Source organism: Phalaenopsis equestris, unplaced genomic scaffold (assembly GCF_001263595.1).
Source record: "Phalaenopsis equestris unplaced genomic scaffold, ASM126359v1 Scaffold232741, whole genome shotgun sequence".
NCBI lineage: Eukaryota > Viridiplantae > Streptophyta > Magnoliopsida > Asparagales > Orchidaceae > Phalaenopsis > Phalaenopsis equestris.
Window position 1 is genome coordinate 17,647 of NW_018250703.1, and position 19,607 is coordinate 37,253.

The 19,607-nt window shown below is 36.0% G+C and overlaps 1 protein-coding gene across 1 annotated transcript in view; it reads right to left on the bottom strand.

The window, feature by feature from the left end:
- Window positions 1-15,476, bottom strand: part of LOC110038383 (squamosa promoter-binding-like protein 16) — a 23,167-nt gene extending 7,691 nt beyond the window's left edge. The window contains exons 1-2 of the mRNA XM_020743205.1: window positions 15,473-15,476; window positions 15,364-15,419 (exon numbers count right to left, since the gene is read on the bottom strand). Of these exons, the coding sequence (XP_020598864.1) occupies window positions 15,364-15,419; window positions 15,473-15,476 (60 nt within the window). The remainder of the gene's footprint in view (window positions 1-15,363; window positions 15,420-15,472) is intronic.
- Between the last annotated feature and the right edge of the window lie 4,131 nt (window positions 15,477-19,607).

Here is a 19,607-nt window from a genome sequence, read left to right on the forward strand (position 1 = left end):
CTTTAATTAACTTTAATATGCCCATAATAAAATTTAAAGAACTTTAACCATAGGGTCACCTGATTTGATATTATAACAAAATGATCTAGAAAACTTGAACTCTGCTACAACGAGGAGCTTGGAGCTTACATGGTGGGCAACCCGATCATCTTCAACAGCAAGAGTGTCTCCAACAACATGTCCAACACATCCTTCCTTAGCTTTAAAACAACAAAGCCATAGGATATCGAGGTTGTTTGCCTAGTACAACATAAATCGTCAAACACATCTTTTAGGCATTTGTACAATTCTGTTGTACAATCTAAGCCCTAACTCGCCTTAGGACTCCGAGGTAGTCGTTTGTTACGACTTAAATCCTCACATCTTTAAGGTTATTTGTGCTGATTGCTTCACACAAATGTAAATCCTAATAAATAAAAAATATTGCAGGATGAAACATCTAAATGATTTCTCCTATTTGAATAATAGGATAGCTTAGGAAGTCATCGAAGTTCTCCTTCGAATCCATGACATCCTCTAGTGTTTCCTCCTTTGGACTCCAAAACAAAATGCTCCAAATTTGAATCAATCCCCCTTCACACTTCTTAGTCCGATATCTTTGAGATGTCCTTACCATTTGAATTCCTTGAAGATAATTTTTCCTTGATTTCTATCGAGAGTATTCTTAGGTAACTTCAGTTATCTAAGATGTAATTAACTATGGGGGCTTGCCCCTATAGGAAGCTTTTCTCGAACCCAGCATAATATAAACCCTATTTAATTCCTTATATTAAATAGGGGAACTTGTCGGCCAATACATTGGTTTCGCAGACCAAACGGATGTCATAACTTTCTTTAGTTTATTTGATCGAGCCTCACTCTCAATTCTTGTGTTCATCCTTCGGGATAGATACGTGATTTGAGATAAATTGCCCTTTCATCTAAACTATGAAAATTATGGGGTCAGTTTGACTTCATCTTTTTCAAAACTAAATTTTTTAAAAACGTCCTTCCGAAGCGGGCAACGGGATTTCAATTCCGATGACTGACAACTTCTTACGGGCAAACCCCACACCAAAAAAAATAGTGCCGACAAGAGGTAACGAGGGGAGTGGTACAGAGAGAACAATTTGAGAGACAGAAAGAGAAAGAGTGAGAGAAGAGGTAAACTAATTAAGAATGAGAAAGGGATGACGAGGGAGCGGTAGAGAGAAGAGAAAGTCAGATACATCTCTTTCATTCTCTCACTAACATCCTTCCTTTAAAGATAATAAGTGTGATAGTGTATGAATGTGAAAGAAAGGAGTGATAGCTAGGTAGAACAGAATGGGATAGACAAAGCTTTCTCTTCAAGGAAGAGAAGAGAGTGCGTGGGAGTGTTAGAGTTGGAGAGGGATGAGAGCAAAAGGGAAGAGTCCTCTCACACTCTCTCCTCATCTCTCCTTCTATCTCTTCCCAATCGCTCTCTCACCCCTCTCTTTTTCTCTCATGCTATATGTCATTATCTCTTTCTCCCTCCCCACACATTCTTTTTCTCTTTCACTCTCTCTCGTTCTATCTCTCTATTCCATATCTAAATGAGAGAAAATTTATACACACACAAAGAGAGAGGCAGCGGATGGAGAGTGGGCGAGAAAGGAGTTGAGGGAAGTGGAACGATAGAGAAAGAGGGAGAGAGGGGGAGGGAGAAAGAGAAACATAGGGAGAAAGAGTGAGAGTAAGAAAGGAGGGAGTGTCAAAGAGAGAAAAAAAAACATATAGAGATAGGAGAGAGAGTGTATGAAAAAGTTGGAGTAGAAGAGAGTGAGAGAGATAAAGGGGGAGTAAGTGTGAGAGGGAGAGCCAGAGGGAGAATGAGAGAGAGAGTAAGAGGAAGCGAGCGAGGTAGAGTGAGATGTGAGTGAGAAAAAGTAAGTGTGAGGGCTATACTTTAAGTCTTCCTTTCTCCCTCAACCTCCCCCTCTCTTTGTCTCTCTCCATCATTTAGTTCTAATATCCTTTCCTCTCTCTCACCCTCACCCTCTATCTCTCAATCTCCCCATCTCTCTTTTTCTCTCTCTGAAACTCTCTAACTCTTCCAATATCTCTCCCTTTCTTGAGAGGAAGAGAGGGAAGGAGCGTGAATGGTGAGGGTTTGATAACAAATGAAGGTGGCATGTTTCTCTCTCTATCTCTAGCTATCTCTCTCTCTCTTACTCTTCTCCCTCCCTATCTCTCACCCGCTCTTCACTCATTCTCTCATCCCGACTTTAACATCCCCAATTCTCTCCCTCTTATATCAACTATCTTTTTCTCTCCTCCAATCTCTCATTCACTCAGTTTCTATCTCTCATTTTCTCTTCTTTCTCATTCTACCTTCTCCTCCTCTTTCACACATGTTCTCTCCCTTCTCACCCTCCTGCTCTCACCTTCTCTCCATCGAGCTCCCACTCACCACACACTCTTTATCCCTCCCCCTCACTCTCTCTTACTTTCTCTCTCTACCACTATTTTCCTCCCTCGCCACCTCCCTACCTCCCTCTATCCCAAATTCTCTCTCTCTCTCTCTTATCTTTGTCCCTCTCACTCTCATGCTCTCTCTCCCTTTTAATATCTTAGACTTTCTTGTAATCTCTCTCATTGGATTTGGCTTTCTCACTTTATCTAACACACATTCTCTCTTTATCTCTTCTATTATAGAGAGTGATGAGATGAAGAAAGACAGATGAAGAGAGAGATGGTAGTGATAGATTTAGCGATAAAGAGAAATAAGGATAGGGTGAGAGAAAGTAAGGGATAAATAGCTAGTGATAGCTCTCTCTCTCTTTCTTCTATCTCTCTCCCTCTATCCCTCTCCCTCATTACTCTACCTAGCTATTGAGAGGAGAAAGATAGAAAGAATAAGATTGACAAAGGAAAAGATAAAGAGATTGAGCTAGAGAGAATGATCTTTTATGGGATGGATGGAGAGAAGATGGAGGTAAAAGAGATGAAGTGTGAGAGAAAAGGGAAATAAAGAGAGGTGAGATAGTAGTGAGAGGAATAGATGTAGAGAAAAGAGAGGGAGAGTGAGAGTGAGAGTGTAAGTGAGTGAGAGAGAATGAAAGGTGAGAGCAACCTATCTCTATCTCACACACTCTCTCTTCCTCTCTCTTTCACTCACTACATCTCCTCCCTCTCTATATCTCCTCTCTCCTCCCCTCCAACTCTCTCACTCTTTTTCTCTCACACTCTCTATCTCTCCCTCTACCACCACATCTCTCTATCCCCCATTAATACCATATTCTCTATGACTCTTCAACTTATCTCACTCTCTCACTATCCGTTTACTTTTTTCTTTCACTACCACCCCCCTTCCCTCCCTCTCTCACTCACCTCATATATCTCTTGATCTACCTCTCTCCCTCTTTCTAACCCTCCCTTTTCTCCTTATCTTCTCTCTCTATCTATGTTTTCTCTCACTATCACCCTCTCTCCCTCCATCCCTAACACTTTATTTTTCTCCCTCACTCTTTCACTCTTAATCACTCACTCTCTCTTAGTCCCTCTTTCTCGCTCTTTCTTACTACCTCATCTCACACTCTCTACTAGGTTCTCTTCCTCTCTCAAGCTATCAACTAGACAATCACTTGCCATCCTTATCTCTCTAACTATTCTCTCTCTTCTTCTCTCAAATTAGAAAGGGATGTAGATTCTTCTCTCACTTTATCTTTCCTTCTCTCCACTCCCTTTCCCTATGTTTCTCTCATATTTTTATCTTGTTCCCACTCTCTTCTCTCTCTTTCTTATATTCTATCCTTCTCTCATCGGTTCTTTCCAGCACCCCCTTCTTTTTAGCTCTCTCTCTTACTCCCCCTTTCTCTTTCTCTTCTCTAACTTCCCTTATTTATCTCGTCTCTTTTCTCTTTCAATCCCTCTCTCTCACTCTATCTCTCCTATTGCTCAATTGTTCTATCCTTCTATTATATTTTATCTTTCCCTCTCTCCCATCACTCTTACTATCTCTCTCCTCTCTCATAGTGAGAGTAAGAGTAAACCTGTCTGCCTTCTCCTCTCTCTTCTCTCTCTCATGCTCTTGCTGCTTCCCCCACCCTCACTCATTTCCTCTCTCCCTCTCTCTTTTGGTCCATCGCTTTCTTTTGCTCCATTTAACTTAATGATAAAGAAGAGAAGAGGGAAAGGTATAGGTGAGAGTGTATGTGTGTGAGAGAGAGAGAGTGAGAGAAAGATAGAAATGGTGAGAGAGTTGAAGGGAGACTAAGAAGGAGTGAAGGATGGAGAGATAGACAATGAGAGAGATTCAAAGAGAGGGAGGAGAAATAAGGGGAGAAGAAGATGAGATATAAATAAAGGAAGGAAAGGACAGGCAATGAGAGAGTTGAGAGAGAGAAAGAGAGTTAAAGAGGGTATGATGGGGAGATATAAATGTGTGAGAGAGGGAGATAGAGTTAGAAAGAGAAGGAGACATATAACTAAGAGATTGAGAGAGCAAGAGAGAAAAAAATAAAGCGATAGGAAAAAAGAATGAAATAGAAAGAGAGAAAAGTAGGTTGAGAGAGATAGAGAGAGAAAGGAATGGGGGAGAAGAAGATAAAAGAGTGAGGGAGATGTTGATGGTTGGAGAGAGAACTTAAAGCGAGTGACAGAAGTGAGCGAGTGAGGAATTAAGAGAGAAAGAGTAAGAGAGTGATTAAAAAATATGTATCAAGCAATAGAGAGTTGAGGCAAGTAAGATAGAAAAAAAGAGAAAGAGAGGGAAGGATAGGAGTAAAGTAGAAGATATAGATAGAGTAAAAGAGTGATTGAAAGAGAGAGAGGGAGATAAAGGGTTAGTGAGAGAGAGGAGTGAGGGAGATACAACAAGAGAGAGAGTGCGAGATAGAGATGTGAGAAAAAAAAAGAGAACGTGAGAGAGGCCTATTGAAAGAAGGGAGAGAGATAGAGAGAGTGAGGGAGAGAGTGATAGAGAGCAAGGGAGATAGAAGGAGAGATGAGAGTTAGAGAGAGCGAGAGAGAAAAAAAGGAAGGTTTTTGTGAAAGAGAGTTTGACCTATAATGAGAGGGAGAAAGCTAGATAGAAGATAGAAGGAAGTAAATATTATCTTCAAAGAGGTCAAAAGGATAGGACATTTCAATGAGATCAGACAAAGAGGTGTGAAAGGAGAATAGTTCAAATTTGGAACATTTAATGTAGAATCCAAAGGAGGAAAATCTAGGGGATTTCATAGATCCGGAGGAGAACCTATGTGACTTTTCATGCTACCTTATGGTTTACCTTTAGTTTAGAGGAGAAATGTTTAAATATTTTATCGTGCCAATTTTATTAATCAGGGCTTACATTCATGTAGAACAATCACATAAATTGCCTGAAAGATATGAAGATTTAGGTCGTAACAAACGATAACCTCATAATCGTAAGACGAGTTAGGTCTTATATTGCACAACATGATTGTGCAAAGGCCTAAAAATAAGGTGAGGATTTATGTTGCATAAGCAAGCAACCTTGAAATCTTATGGCTTATTGTTTAATTTTAAGAAAAGTTGTGTTCTTGTAGATCCTCTTGCTGTTAGAGATGGTCGTGCTACCCACAATGTTAGCTCCAAGCTCCTCGTCATGATGAGTTTAATTTTTTTGATGTGTCAAGTTATAATGTCAAATCAGATGTTCCTATGGTTATGACCATTTAAATATTATGAGGCATATTAAAGTTGATTAGAGCGACACTGGTTAGAATCTTACGGTTCCCTCATTCCGGCATCACTATTTTTTTATCGGATTCAGTTAGTCTAAATAAATTTACTAAACTCAACTTAATGAGTTTTATACTTTCTTTTAGATCATGAGAAACTTCATTAGCAATCGTAGGTTACCTTTTCTGAGAGATTCCCGATCATCTGATAGAGATGACTTAATTTAGTTGCAACTGTTGTTTTGTGATGTTTGGGATTAAATGTTGAGTGGTTTTATATTTTAAATGTTGTGACAGTGAATTTTATCTTGGTTGATTTTATTTTTTATTTTGGTTTGGCGGCTATCCTAGTAGTTTTGGTTTTCATGCAGGGTGACATCATTTTTTTAACATGAAAGTTTTGTAAGCATTAAAATACAGTGTGGAAAATACAGGAAAAGTTTGTACTGTAAATTGACATACCTAGCGAGTCTTCTCGTTCCTCCTTCTGAAAAGTCAGTACTTGCAAGGCATGTATATAATGTTGCAAAGAATTTAAACTACATGAGAGTAGATGAAGGTTTAGCCTTCAAAACCCCAAGCTACGACTCTATTGAATCTCAGAAGATCTTGGTAGATTATTTTAGAACAAAATATGGCAAGTCCAATTAGCCCTTCAGAATGTCCAATAGATTTCAAAATGCTCGAGGCATGACCTTAGATCACTTTGAATATCACTTTGAAATATTTCGAGTTCATTTTGGACATATCGAATTATTCCATTAATCATCTGTGGCTGAAGTGTGACTACCCTGTTGCTCAGTGAAACTTAGCAACTTAATTATCCCAAGGATAGGATACTCAATTAGTCAATTGATGTTTCATTTAAAAGTTATGTGAGTGGGTGCCCCTAAGGCAAGTCTAGGTTATTTAAGGTTAGGGTGCCCACAATTAAGGTCAGGCTTATAGTGTTTAAAGTTGTCAATGACCAATTATGTTATCTTCTAAATCCGATCAATTAGGTTTGGACATTGAGCCTAGGTAACTACTAAGCTTTTAACAATCATGATAATTGAAAAAAGTGATTATAAAATTTTGATTTCAGTGATATGTATTCTTATCAAATGGTCAAATCATCGTCAAATTTTGGCTTAAGGCAAGTAAATTATCGTCTTTCTAGGTTAAGCCACTCACTTAAGAATCATTTCAACTTTATTAACTTCCAAGTCATGAAGGTTAGGAGGATCATGATTTGTTTGATGTTGTCCAAGGGTCGTGAGTGAGTTTCTACCTTTTAATCCTCTTGTATTTTAATCATCCAAGCAAGTTTATTAAGATCAAAATTGACCATTTTCCTTAGGTTAATCTTAAATTTAGATTAAGGCACAAAAGTTTGAAATTACCACTTTGCTCTAAGGGAACTTCACCTCACAACTCAAATGACTTTGATCGTTTAGAGTGTCATATCCATGAGGTAACTATAATGTTTAGAGGAGAATATGTGGACCTCTCAAAATTTAATTTAATTATTTATTTAAATTTAGAAAATAGGAATTTTAGAAATTTATTTATTTAATTTTCCAAAATAAAATTTTTATTCATGAGAAAATTATTAGAGGTTTCCCCAAGTCAGAGAAATACTTAAGCAAAATTTCATTGTCTTTTGAATTAATTTTTCTGAATTAATTTATTAATTTAATAAGAAAGATGAGGATAATCTACTTTTAAGCCTTAAAAAGTTTATTTTTAACTTAGGAAAAATCAGGAAAAATATTTTAATAAGTCATAAGAGATGAGGAGCAATTAGGCACATTTTGAAATATTTTTGCATTTCGGGATTTTAAATTCAAAAAAAAGGATAAAAAATAAACTATTTTACCAAAAATAACTTTTATTTTTTCTAGGTGTCCTTCATCACAAAGAACTCAGAAAACCACATTTCATAATTTTTCTAAGTGATTATAATTATTTTCGTACAAAAATACATGGTTTCTTAGAAAATCCATTTGAATATTTGAATTCAATCAAATAATGTTCAAGTTTTTACAGTGAATAAACATGATTTATTTGAACAATATGAGATTGATTTTGTTAATTTTTTATAAGTATTTAATTTACATAAAGTAGTACAAGATATTGCATTTAATTAAATATAGGAAATCACAAGGTAATCCAAAGCACAAAAATATTTTTTCTAGACTTCTCTGACAACAAGAAACCTACCAAAATTATTTTCAAAATTTTCCAAGTGATATTTTGATTTATGTAATTAAAATTAGCCAAAATGGTCACTCTAGCTTGAAAATTAGGGATAGAAGTATAGAGATGTTCTCTAACCTTGGAAAAATCAGAGAACACCCCCTCTGTGATGATGAATGAACCCTAAAAGTTTTAAGCCATGGTGAGCAATATTTAAACATGGAGAATTAAAATACGACAGAGGGTATTTAATTCACTAAAAATCATATGTTTGCCAAAAAAAAAAATTTTAGTCCACATTACTCTCCTCTGTTCACTGAGCAAAAAGATAATTTTTTTTATTTTTATGATTTTTCTAGAGAACGATATGGATTTTTGAAGTTTAGACATTTAAAATAATTCAAAAATCCCTATTTTTCTACTTATCTAGTTTGGCGCCAACTCATCCTACGACGGTTCAGAACTCACACGCGATGCACTCTCATTTGAAGCTGCCATCCACTTTAGCTACCACGTGGCCTGCGGTTCAAGCACCATCCACTCGCCTAGCTTGATCTCTTTTGTTAGTTGGATAAACGCGCGATCAGACAACTCTCCGTTATCTTCCTCAAGTGACCTAACCCATAAGATGTTCACACTAAAACCTTAAGATCTTTATCTAGACTCAACCAAATAGCATTGGGTTTGTTTCTAAACCTTCATCTACTCAAGAGAAACACATACATATGGTTAATCATGTATGAAATCAAGCCATTACAAATAGAGAATCAAAATAAGCTCAGGCTAGGGTTGGAGCTCAATACCTTTGTCTAAGAGGGGAGGCCTCAATCAGATGGTTGTGGTAGGTTTGATTGGACCCAGCAAACCTCCAAATGATGTCTCAAGCCTTGGTGAGTTTTCTAGGTATGATTATGATTAAACTCGATTTCAGGTGTTAGTCTCGAGCTAGGTTAGAGGTTGTTTCAAAGGGGACTTTTGTGGGGAATCAACTTATTTCACTCTGGGGATAGTGTGTGCACAATTAAATGAAGTTTGGTGCACTGTTGTAGAGTGGAGAGGTCTGTTCTGGTTTTAGGGCAAATTTTAGTAGAGAAATTGGCTCTAAGTGGTGGCTATCAATGGCTGAGACCAAGGGGATTGCACTTGGGATGGTTTAGAGAAGCTCTAGTGAGATTTTGGCAGAGTTTCCTTAAGGTTCCAAGCACTTCTCTCTTTGGCCATGGAGAGCTCCATTTAAAGTCGTGGTTGCCTGATGGAGCTCAAGGCTGCAAATTGTGTGCTAAAGCTTGCTGACGTGGAGGGAAAAAAAGGTTGAAATGGCCAATGGGAGTGTGTCAAGTCAGGAAGGTTCAATTTCTGGTTTTGGCCACTTCGGGCTACTTTGGGCTAGCTGTTTTTGGAGGTTGAGTAGGTGGCTAGCCAGGGTATGGTCACTTCTTAGCTCAGGGAGGCCAGAGGATGCTTAATGATGGTTAACCCCTAATGTTATGGCTGATGGAGGAGATATTTAAGTTTAGGCCAAATATGGGGTTAAATCCCTTAAATCAAGGGACCATTGGTCGATATCTCACCTTGGCTAGTTTAGGTGGGTTGAGCCTAGTCCAAACGGTGTACTTGGTGGTTTTGGTGTAGTCAATTTGGCGGCTTAGGCATGGCTAAGTAATTTTTTAGTGAAGGGGTTCAATTTGAGTAAAATGGCTAGAACTTGGGTATGGGATAATCTAGCAATGAAATTGAGTTCAATTTATTGATCAAAAAGATGTAAATGATTCTCATGAAGATTTTTAGTGCAGGATTGAAGTAATTTTAAGTTTGATTGGAAGCTCAATTTGAAAGATTTTGGGTTTTTGGTCAATTTTGGCATGTTGGACTAGACATGGGTCTAGTTGAGCTAAGGTTGGACTGAGCCCAAATTTTTAGTTTAAAATGGTCTATAGGAATATCACGAAGATTTTTCAACATAAATTGGGTGTCAATTTTGGGGTTACAGAATTCAATTTAGTGGAATTTGGGAATTTTGAATTTGGGTTAAATTTAAATGAAATTGAGGCTTGAAAAAGGCTAATTGAAAGTTTAACTTGGTGTGTAAGAGTGTTATGAAGAGTTTAGGATTCAAATTGGGGCAAATTGAGTAGGCTATGGGGTTTAATTAGGTGAGATTAAGTCATAAGGTTAAAATTGGGGGTTTTGATTTGGATTAAAATTGAGCTCAAAGATTGGGCCAATTAGTCTTGGATTTGGTTTATATTTATCAAATGAAAGATGAATTTGGGTTTAGAATTGAAATTGAGGGGGATTGGGGCCAAATTGATGGACAGTTGAGGTGAATTTGGGGAAATTGGGGCCTTTAAAGACAATTTGGGGGTTTTGGTTAAAATGGTCAAATTGGCCAAATTGGGTTCAATTGAAGGGTACAAATTGGTTTTGGAGACATTTTAAGTGATTTTGGAGGTTTTGGGAAATTTAAGGATGCCAAGGGTATTTTTGTAATTTTGGCAAATTTAGGGGTATTTGGGTAATTTTGGAATTTTTGGGTGGATTTGGGCAATTTGTGTCTTTTCAAATGGTTTGAGATGGTTTTTGAGTAAGTTTGGGTGTTTTCGGTGAATTTGAGGATTTTGACCAAATTTAGTGTTTCGAGGGCACTTGGGTAATTTGGGTGGATTTAGGGGCAAAAAGCCAAGTTAGACATTTTTGGTAGAATTGGGGTGCCAACCACAATGCATGAGCTATGATCCAATGAGATCCCCATTTGGGTCATTTATGTATTGATCTTAGCTAAACCATAGCCTAGGGTCAATGGGTCTAAGGGATCATCTACCTGAGCCTCCCAAAAGATCAAGGAACCGAAGTCAACAATTTTTGGTTTAGGGTTGAGCATGATTGTGGGTGATATTGAGTGCAGGTGAGCAGACTAGCTCCAAACCAACACCTAGAGTTGACCCTAAGGTCAAGCAGTCCTACCGGGACCCTGCTTGAGATCCCCCATACTGACTCCACCTACCAAGTGTTAGAGGTTAGGACCAATATATGGAACTTCAAGTTGAACAAAAATGAGTTTAAAATTCCTAATGGTGAGGGTTCCTTTCTGATTTTCTAGGAATAGTCAACAGAAAAGTCTTATGGCTAAACCCTAGGCTACTAAAGAGGGAAAATTAAACCTCAACCAAAAGTGAGGTCAACAGAAAGATATGATGCAGGACGTACATAATTTATGACAGTTGAACATGATAATTGGGAAATCAAAGATGAAGGATACCTTAGATTCTCTAGTTCCATGCTTAATCCAATTTAAAAACAAAGGCATTTCTTCATATCTACAAAAGTACTCCCTACCATGAAGATTAGCAAAGTTACAAAAGAAAGTGTTATTTTAAACTATTGCATTCAAATGGAAAAACCCTTTGATGGTTCCATTATTTTAAAATTGTTATTGGTATTATTATGAATGGGCTAATATATGGACTTGGGCAACCCATCTACAATTTTTCTACTTTGCAGCCAATCTCAAGTTTAATATAAAATTTTGGAAAAAGTTTTATTACCGTGGGAGCCCATGATTCCTATTGATGGAAATTATATTAGGAATGGAAAAGAAGCATTAGATATTATCATGGATCATTCATCACATGCTTCAACACCATTGATGCTACAAATAGTTGGAAGTTCAATAGCTTTTGAGAAGAAAAATAGAAAGAGAACTTCAGAGTATTATGAATGCAATAGGAAATCTTAACTACCTTTTTGATCACCTAGGTTGGAGGATGAAGGAGAACTTTGATCATACTTGGACAAGTGAAGTAGGATTGGTCTAGATGTTTAAGAAAAATGGATGGATCCATGAAAATTTGACTTATCAATTCCCGCACCAACCCTTCTACAATTCTTATGTCCATTACTAGACTATGGGAAATATTAGACGAAGAGAAAGTATTGAGGATGAGGCAGCATAATTGAAGAAGTTGGACTTTCTACTAGGCGTTCTAGTGTTGTGGCTTTTTTCAACTCTGAATTATAATTTAGTTTGCTTTAAGGATGTAGAAGTGTCATTCAAGAAATGTATCTGTAAAAAGTGTATTCTCATATATAAAAGTTAGTTTAGTGTTGTTTTTGAATATGTTTGTTTGTGAATTATTTTTAGATGAAAATTAGTATTCAAAAAAACTAAATAGACTTTGGAGTAAATTGAAAGAAAATTGAAAGTTGAAAAATAGAAAAATGATTTTGTGCCACTGGTACCGATGGCGCCAGCATGGGCGCCGACAGCGCCTACGACCAAAACCAACCAAACACCCTTAAAATTCGTGATTTGCATAGTAAAACACCATTTTTAACCTTTGAGTCACCTTCAACCTCTATTTTTGCACCTAGGGCTTGCTATTGCTCGGATTTGAGGCGATTTTAAGGCAAATGAAGTTTGTATTTTATTCTCTCTAGGCAAGAGCTACACTTTGAACTAAATTTTTTTTATTTTCACCAAGGATTTATCTTACATTGCTGCGATATGAAATTTTTAGAGTTTTTTGGAAGATTCTGAGAAAATCCTTTGGTGAAGAACTCTTACTTAGTAGATTTTAGTTTAAGACATTCCATATTGTGCTTTTTCAAAATTTATGGGAATTTATTTTGATTTTATCAAATTTTCTTAGATTTAACATGGCACCTAGAATGAACAAAGGAAATAGAAAGGTAGATTTTGATGATCAAAGGTTTGTCAACTACAAGCCCAACATTTGCTTCAGTAGTCTACTTACAACTAAAAAAGTGATTCCAGATTGAGGATTTAAAAATCTGAGAGGAGAAGTCGAGATATTAATCAATGCTCAGCAGTGGGAGAATTTTTGCTACTTTACTGCCTAGAAGATTATTAGTGTAGTGATGGAGTTCTATGCCAATTTCAAGGAGACATCTGAAGACTATGTGTTAGTTCGTGGAAAAATGGTAGAGTTTACTCCAAGAAAGATTAATCAATTTTATCAGTTAGAAGATGTGTATAACTACTAGTACAAATTGTTTTCTGCTACAAATGAGGCCTTGAATGAGGTTATTTATTTTCTTACTGATGGAAGACGAACCTGGAAGGTGAAGAATGGTGTTAAGGTAAACTTTCATCTTTCTATGTTAAATGTAGTATCTAAGGCTTGACTCTATTTTATTTCTAAAAGAACGAAGAATGATACTAACAAATCATTGTAGTGAGGCAAAAAAGAATAGAGCCATCTTGAATTTCTGTATCCAGCAGGTGGTGAGGATAGATGTAGGTTCTATTATTTATAGGAGCACTCGATCTATTGCTTTGGGAGAGACCATTGGTGGGTTAGCTCAACCCGGCCTGGACTTGATCTTTACACTATGTGAATTGACAGGAATTGATTTTAGAGCAGATGATGAGAGGATTAAACCTTTAAAATCTAATAGGCCTGCCAATATAAAGACTTATGAATCTCATGTTGGATGGAGATCTAGAAGTAGGACCAGGGATATTCCTTCTACTTCAAGTACTTCTAGTACCCCTACTATCCAGAAACTTATGGAGGAGATGATGTTCCAACTAGGAGATATCTTGAGAATGGATAGTAGAATGGAAAATATGGAAGCCAGAAATGCTAACACTGATGACTTGATAAGTCATAAATTTGAATATGATGCTGCTTATGATGATGCAATGGTCAGATACATGAGGGGGGATCACTCAGTTCAATTTCCTACTGTTGACCTCACTTTTTTTTGAGGTTTAGTTTTCCCTCTTTTGTTGCCTAGGGTCTAGCCATAAAATTTTCCTGTTGACTATTTTTATAAAACTACAAAAGGAACCCTCATCATTAGAAACTCTAAACTCCTCTTTGCTCAACTTGAAGTTTCATATACTTGTCCTAACGTCTAACACTTAATAAGTGGGGTCAGTATAAAGGAGCTCAATATGAGTTCCATAGGATTGATTGACCTTAGGGATGACTTTGGGTGTTGGTTTGGAGCCAGTTCACTCACTTGCACTCACTATCACTCACTATCATCTATATTCACTCACAATCCAAAACTTCAAAATTGTTGACTTTGACCCCTTGGCTTTTGAGACACTCAAGTAGATGGTCCCCTAGACCCACTAACCCTAGGCTAGGGTTTAGTTAAGATCAATACATAGAGGACCCAAATGGGGATCTCATTGGTTCATAGCTCACACATGGTGGTTGACACCTCAATTTTACCAAAAATACCCAATTGGATCTTTTACCCCCAAACCTACCCAAATTACCTAAACACCCCCCAAATCCCAAATTTGGCCAAAACTTCCCAATTCACTCAAAATACCCAAATTGGTTCAAAAATCATTTCAAACCATTTCAAAATGCCCAATTACCGAAAACCACAAAAAATTCCAAATTTACCAAAATACCCACAAATTTACCAAAATTACAAAAATATCCTTGGCACCCCAAACTTTCCCAAAACCTCCAAAATCACTCCAAATGTTTCCAAAACCAATTTTGACCTTTCAATTGAGCCCAAGTTAGCTAATTTAACCATTTTGACCAAAACCCCTAAATTGCCTTTAAGGGCCCATTTTCCCCAAATTCACCTTAAATGTCCATCAACTTGCCTTAAATGTCCATCAACCCCAAATTCACCTTAAATGTCCATCAACTTGGTCCCACTTTCGATCAATTTCAAAACTAAACTCTTAATCCCCCTTTATATGACCAATCTAAACAAAATCTAAGGCTAATTAGCCCATTCTCTTAGCTCAATCTTGATCTAAGTCAAACCCCCAATTTTAGCCATATGACTTAACCCCACCAAATTGAACCCCATAGTCTACTTAATTTACCCAAATTTAAATCTTAAACTCTTCATAATAGTCCTACACACCAATATTGACCATAAATTGGCCTTGTTGAAGCCTTAATTTCATTTAATTTCAACCCAAGTCCAAAAATCCCCAAATTTACCCCAAATTAACAATGTCTCCAAATTCCACCAAATGTAATGCCTTAATCCCAAAATTGGCACCTGATTTATGTTGAAAAATTTTTATGACATTCATATAGACCATTTTAAATAATTAATTTGACCCTCACCCAACCTTAGCCCAACCTAGACCCAAGCCTAGCCCAACATGCCCAAATTTACCAAATTTCCAAAATCCTTCAAATTGAGCTTCCAATTGAACTCAAAATCATTTTAATACTTCATAAAAAATTTTCATAATAATCATATAAACAATTTTGATCAATTAATTGGGATCAAATTCATGTTTAGCCTAACAAAAACCTAACTTTTAGCCATTTGGACCCAAATTGAACCCATGCACGAAAATTAACTTAGCCATGGCAAAGCCACCAAATTGATGATACCACAACCAAAATATACAATCTATTGACTAGGGTAAACCTCCTTGGACCAGACATGGTGAGCTATGGACCATTAGATCCCTAAATTAAGGGATTTAAGCTCATTTATCGGCCTTAACCAAAAATCTTCCCCATCATCACTTGCCATTGAGGGTTAATTATAATAATTAACCCTCCCATTGGCTCACCTGACCGCCTGGTACCTCCTGGTGACCTCCCCTGGCCCTAGCGACTGACCTAAAGGCTGAAAAACACAAAAATTGAGAGCCCCAAGCCAAAATTTAAACCCAAACTCACCCATCTTAGCTGGCCAATTCCTGTTGACTTTAACACTTCAAAACCCTCAACCTAAGCACCATTTTGCACCCCTCAATTGGCCATGACAGCCACCCTTCACCATTTTTATTTAAAACTCACCTTCATGAACAAGAAAAAAGAGCTGAAATTTGCTTAAGGAAGCTCTATCAAATTGCTCTCAGAGACTCCCGAAGACCTCCTCAGTTCAAACCCACCATTTTTCCGAACAAATCCCAACTGTGGAAGCTCAATTTTGAGCTCAAATTTCTATCAAAACCAAGACAGAACTCCCCACACCTCTACAATGAACCAAACTTCAATTATCTATGTACAAACTGTCCCCATAGTGAAAGAAGTTGATTCCCCCCAAATGCCCCCCACTAAAGTAGCCTCTAACCTAGCTCTAGATCAACACCTGAAATCGAGCTTGATCAAATTCATACCTAGACCATTCACCAAGCCTTGATACTTCATCTATAGGTTTGTTGGGACCAATCAAAGCTACCACAACCATCTAATTGAGGCTTCCCTTCTCAGATAAAGGTATTGAGCTCCAACCCTAAATCGAGCTTGTTTCGACCCTCCATACATATTTACAGTATTTCATACTGTATAAACCATATAAATGTGTTTGTATTGAGTAGATGAAGGTTTATGAATAAACCTCATGCAATTTGGTTGAGTTTAGGGCAAGATCTTAAGGTTTTAGTTTGAACGGCTCACGGGTTAGGTCACTTGGGGATGATAACGGAGAGCCGTCTGATCGCGTGTGTATCTAATGAATGCAGGAGATCAAGCCAGACGGATCCATGATGCATAAAGCGCGGTTCGCATGGAGGCTACATGGTTGGCAGTGCTAAATGGTAGGGCGATGCATGGAGCCTTCAAAGCATACGAGGATAAGTAGGCGCCGCGTGGAAAAAGTAGAAAAATAGGGATTTTTGAATTATTTTAAATGCCTAAACTTCAAAAATCCATAATTTTCTCTAGAAAAATCATAAAAATAAAAGAAAAATACCCTCTTGCCCTGTGAACAAAGGAGAATAATGTGGACTAAAAATATAAATTATTATCTCACTCCCTAATTTTTAATTAATTAAATATCCTCTATGGTATTTTAGTTCTCTATGGCTTGAAATTTTGAGGGTTTGTTCCTCATGATAGAGACTATGTCTTCTAATTTTTTCACGAATTTTTTTAAGGTTAGAAGACATCTCTATGCTTCTAACCCTAATTTTATAGCTAAGGTGACCATTTTGGCTTATTTTAATTGTATAAATCAAAATATTACTTGAAAAATTATGTGAACAAATTTAGTAGGTTTCGAGTGGTCAGAGAAATCTGGGAAAAATATTGTAATGCTTTGAATCATTTTATGGATTTTTATACTTAGTTAATGTAAATACTTTGTATTAATTTATGTAAATTAAATAAATATAAAAAATTAACAAAATCAACTCCATGTTGTTCATAAAAATCATTTCTACCCACTATAAAATTATCAAAATTTTTTGACTTTGTCTAGGTGCTAAAATTGATCTTAAGGAAACCTTGCTTTTTGTATAAAAATACTTATATTAAATTAAATATCCTTAGGAAGGTTATGAAAATTATTTTTCTGAGTTTCTTGTGATCAAAGGCATTTTATAAAAATAAAACCTTTTTTTTTAAAGTATTTAATTTTTAAAATATATTTTTAATTAAAAAAATAAAAATAATTAAAAATTTAAAATATATAAAAAAATGGTTCAAAATGAGTGGGAATGTCCCTTGATCACTTAGATTTCATTAGGATATTTTTCCTAATTTTTTCTAAGTTAAAAATAAATTTTAAAGGCTTAAAAATGAATTTTTCATATTTTCTCACTAAAATAATTATATTAAATAAATTAAAAATCACAAAAATATAAAATTTAATTTACTTGAGTTTTTTAAATTTAGAGGAGTCTAATAAAAGTATAAAAATAATTTTTGTAACTAAAAACACTATTTTCTATTTAAATAAATCATGAAAATTGATCTAAAATTAAATAATAAAAATAGAAATTTGATTCAAAAAATCATGAAATTTTGTCTAAGTGTTCCTCTGACTTTAGGAAACCTTTAATAATTTTTTGATAAATATAAATTTTATTTTTAATAATTAAATAGATTAATTTTTGAAAATCCTATTTTCTAAATTTAAATAATTATCTAAAATAAATCAAATTTTGAGAGGTCCAAATATCCTTCTCGAATAATTTAATAACCTCATGGATATAACACTTTAAACCCTCAAAGTCATTTGAGTTGTGTTTAAAGAGTTATGAGGTGAAGTCCCCCAAGGGTAAGATAATCATTTTATGCTTTGGCGCCTTAATCAAAATTTAGGATTAACCAAGGATAAGTGGGTAACTTTGATCCTTATAAACATGTTTGGATGATTGAAATACAATGGGATTATAAGGTAGAAACTCACCCACTACATTGGCACAACATCAACAACTAATAATCTCCCCCAGTTTTCATGACTTAGAAGTCAACTGATATCAAAAGTTTCTTAAGTGAAAGGCTTAAGCTAAATGGATGATAATTTACTTTCCATAAGTCCAACATTGATGATAATGTGATCTATAAATAAAAATACATGTCACTTAAACTAAAATCTTAACCTTCACCAAATTCCTCATTATGATTCCTAAGGGCTTCGTAGTGACCTAGGCTCGATATCTAAGCTCAATTGATTTAATGATAAGCTCAGTTGATTTGATTTAGAAGATAATTGGGTTGATAATCAATTATCTTTAAACACTCTAAGTCTAACTTTACTTGTGGGCCCCACAATATTAAATAACTCAAACTTGCCTTAGGGCACTCACTCACATAACCCTTAAATGAAATATCAATTGATTAATCGAGTTCCCTAAACTTGGGATAATTAAATTGCTAAGGTTCAACGAGCAATGTGGTAGCCATACTCTAAACTCAGATGATTATTGGAACATTATGATAGGTTCAGAAAAGAACTCAAAATAATTTAAGAGATCTTCAAAATAGTTCAGGGTCATATCCCGAGCACTTTGAAATCTTTTGGATGTTTTGAAGGACTAATTGAACTTATAGTATTTTGTCCTAAAATCATCAACTAGGATCTTTCAAGGTTCAACTAAATCACAAGTTGGGGTTTGGTAGCTAAACCTTCATCTACACTTGCAATTTAAACTTTCCTTCAATATTATCTACATATCTTGCAAGTACAGACCTTTCAGGTGGTGGAATGAGAAGACTCGTCAGATACGCTTTTACAGTTTACATTACCATCTTTTGTTGTAGTTTCGTCACTGTATATTTATACATACAAAACTTGAATGTTAAACAACGACAACACACCTGCATGAAAACCAAAACTGCTAGGATAGCCACAAAACCAAAACCAAAACTAAAATTAATAAAGATAAAATTCACCGCCACAATATTCAAAAAATAAGACAACTCAAAATTTAGACACAGACATTACGCACAACAACAGTTGCAACTAAATTAAGACGTATCTATCGGATGATCGGGAATTCCACGGAGGAGGGAACCTATGGTTCCTAATGAGACTTCCCATTGTCTAAATGAAAGTATGGAACTCATTAAGTTGAGTTTAGTAATTTCATTTGGACTAAGTGAATTTGATAAAAAATATTGGTGCCGGAACAAGGGAACCGTAGGTTTCTAACCTGTGAAGATTTAATCAACTTTAACATGCCCCATAACATTTAAAGAACTTTAACCATAGGGCCATCTGATTTGACATCATGACCTGACACATTAGAAAACTGAAACTCGTCACGGCGAGGAGCTTGGAGCTAGAATGGTGGGCAGCACAACCATCTTCAACAACAAAACCTATCTACATCAACTAAACCATTCTTTCGTTAGAATTAAACAATAAGCCATAGGATTTTGAGGTTGTTTGCTTATGTAACCTAAATCCTCACCCTAGCTTTAGGCCTTTGTACAACTCTGTTATACAATCTAAGCCCTAACTCATCTTAGGATTTTGAGGTTGTCGTTCATTATGACCTTCCTCACATCTTCCAAGCTATTTGTGTGATTGTTTCACACGAATGTAATCCCTAACAAATAAAATTGGCAGGATGAAACACTT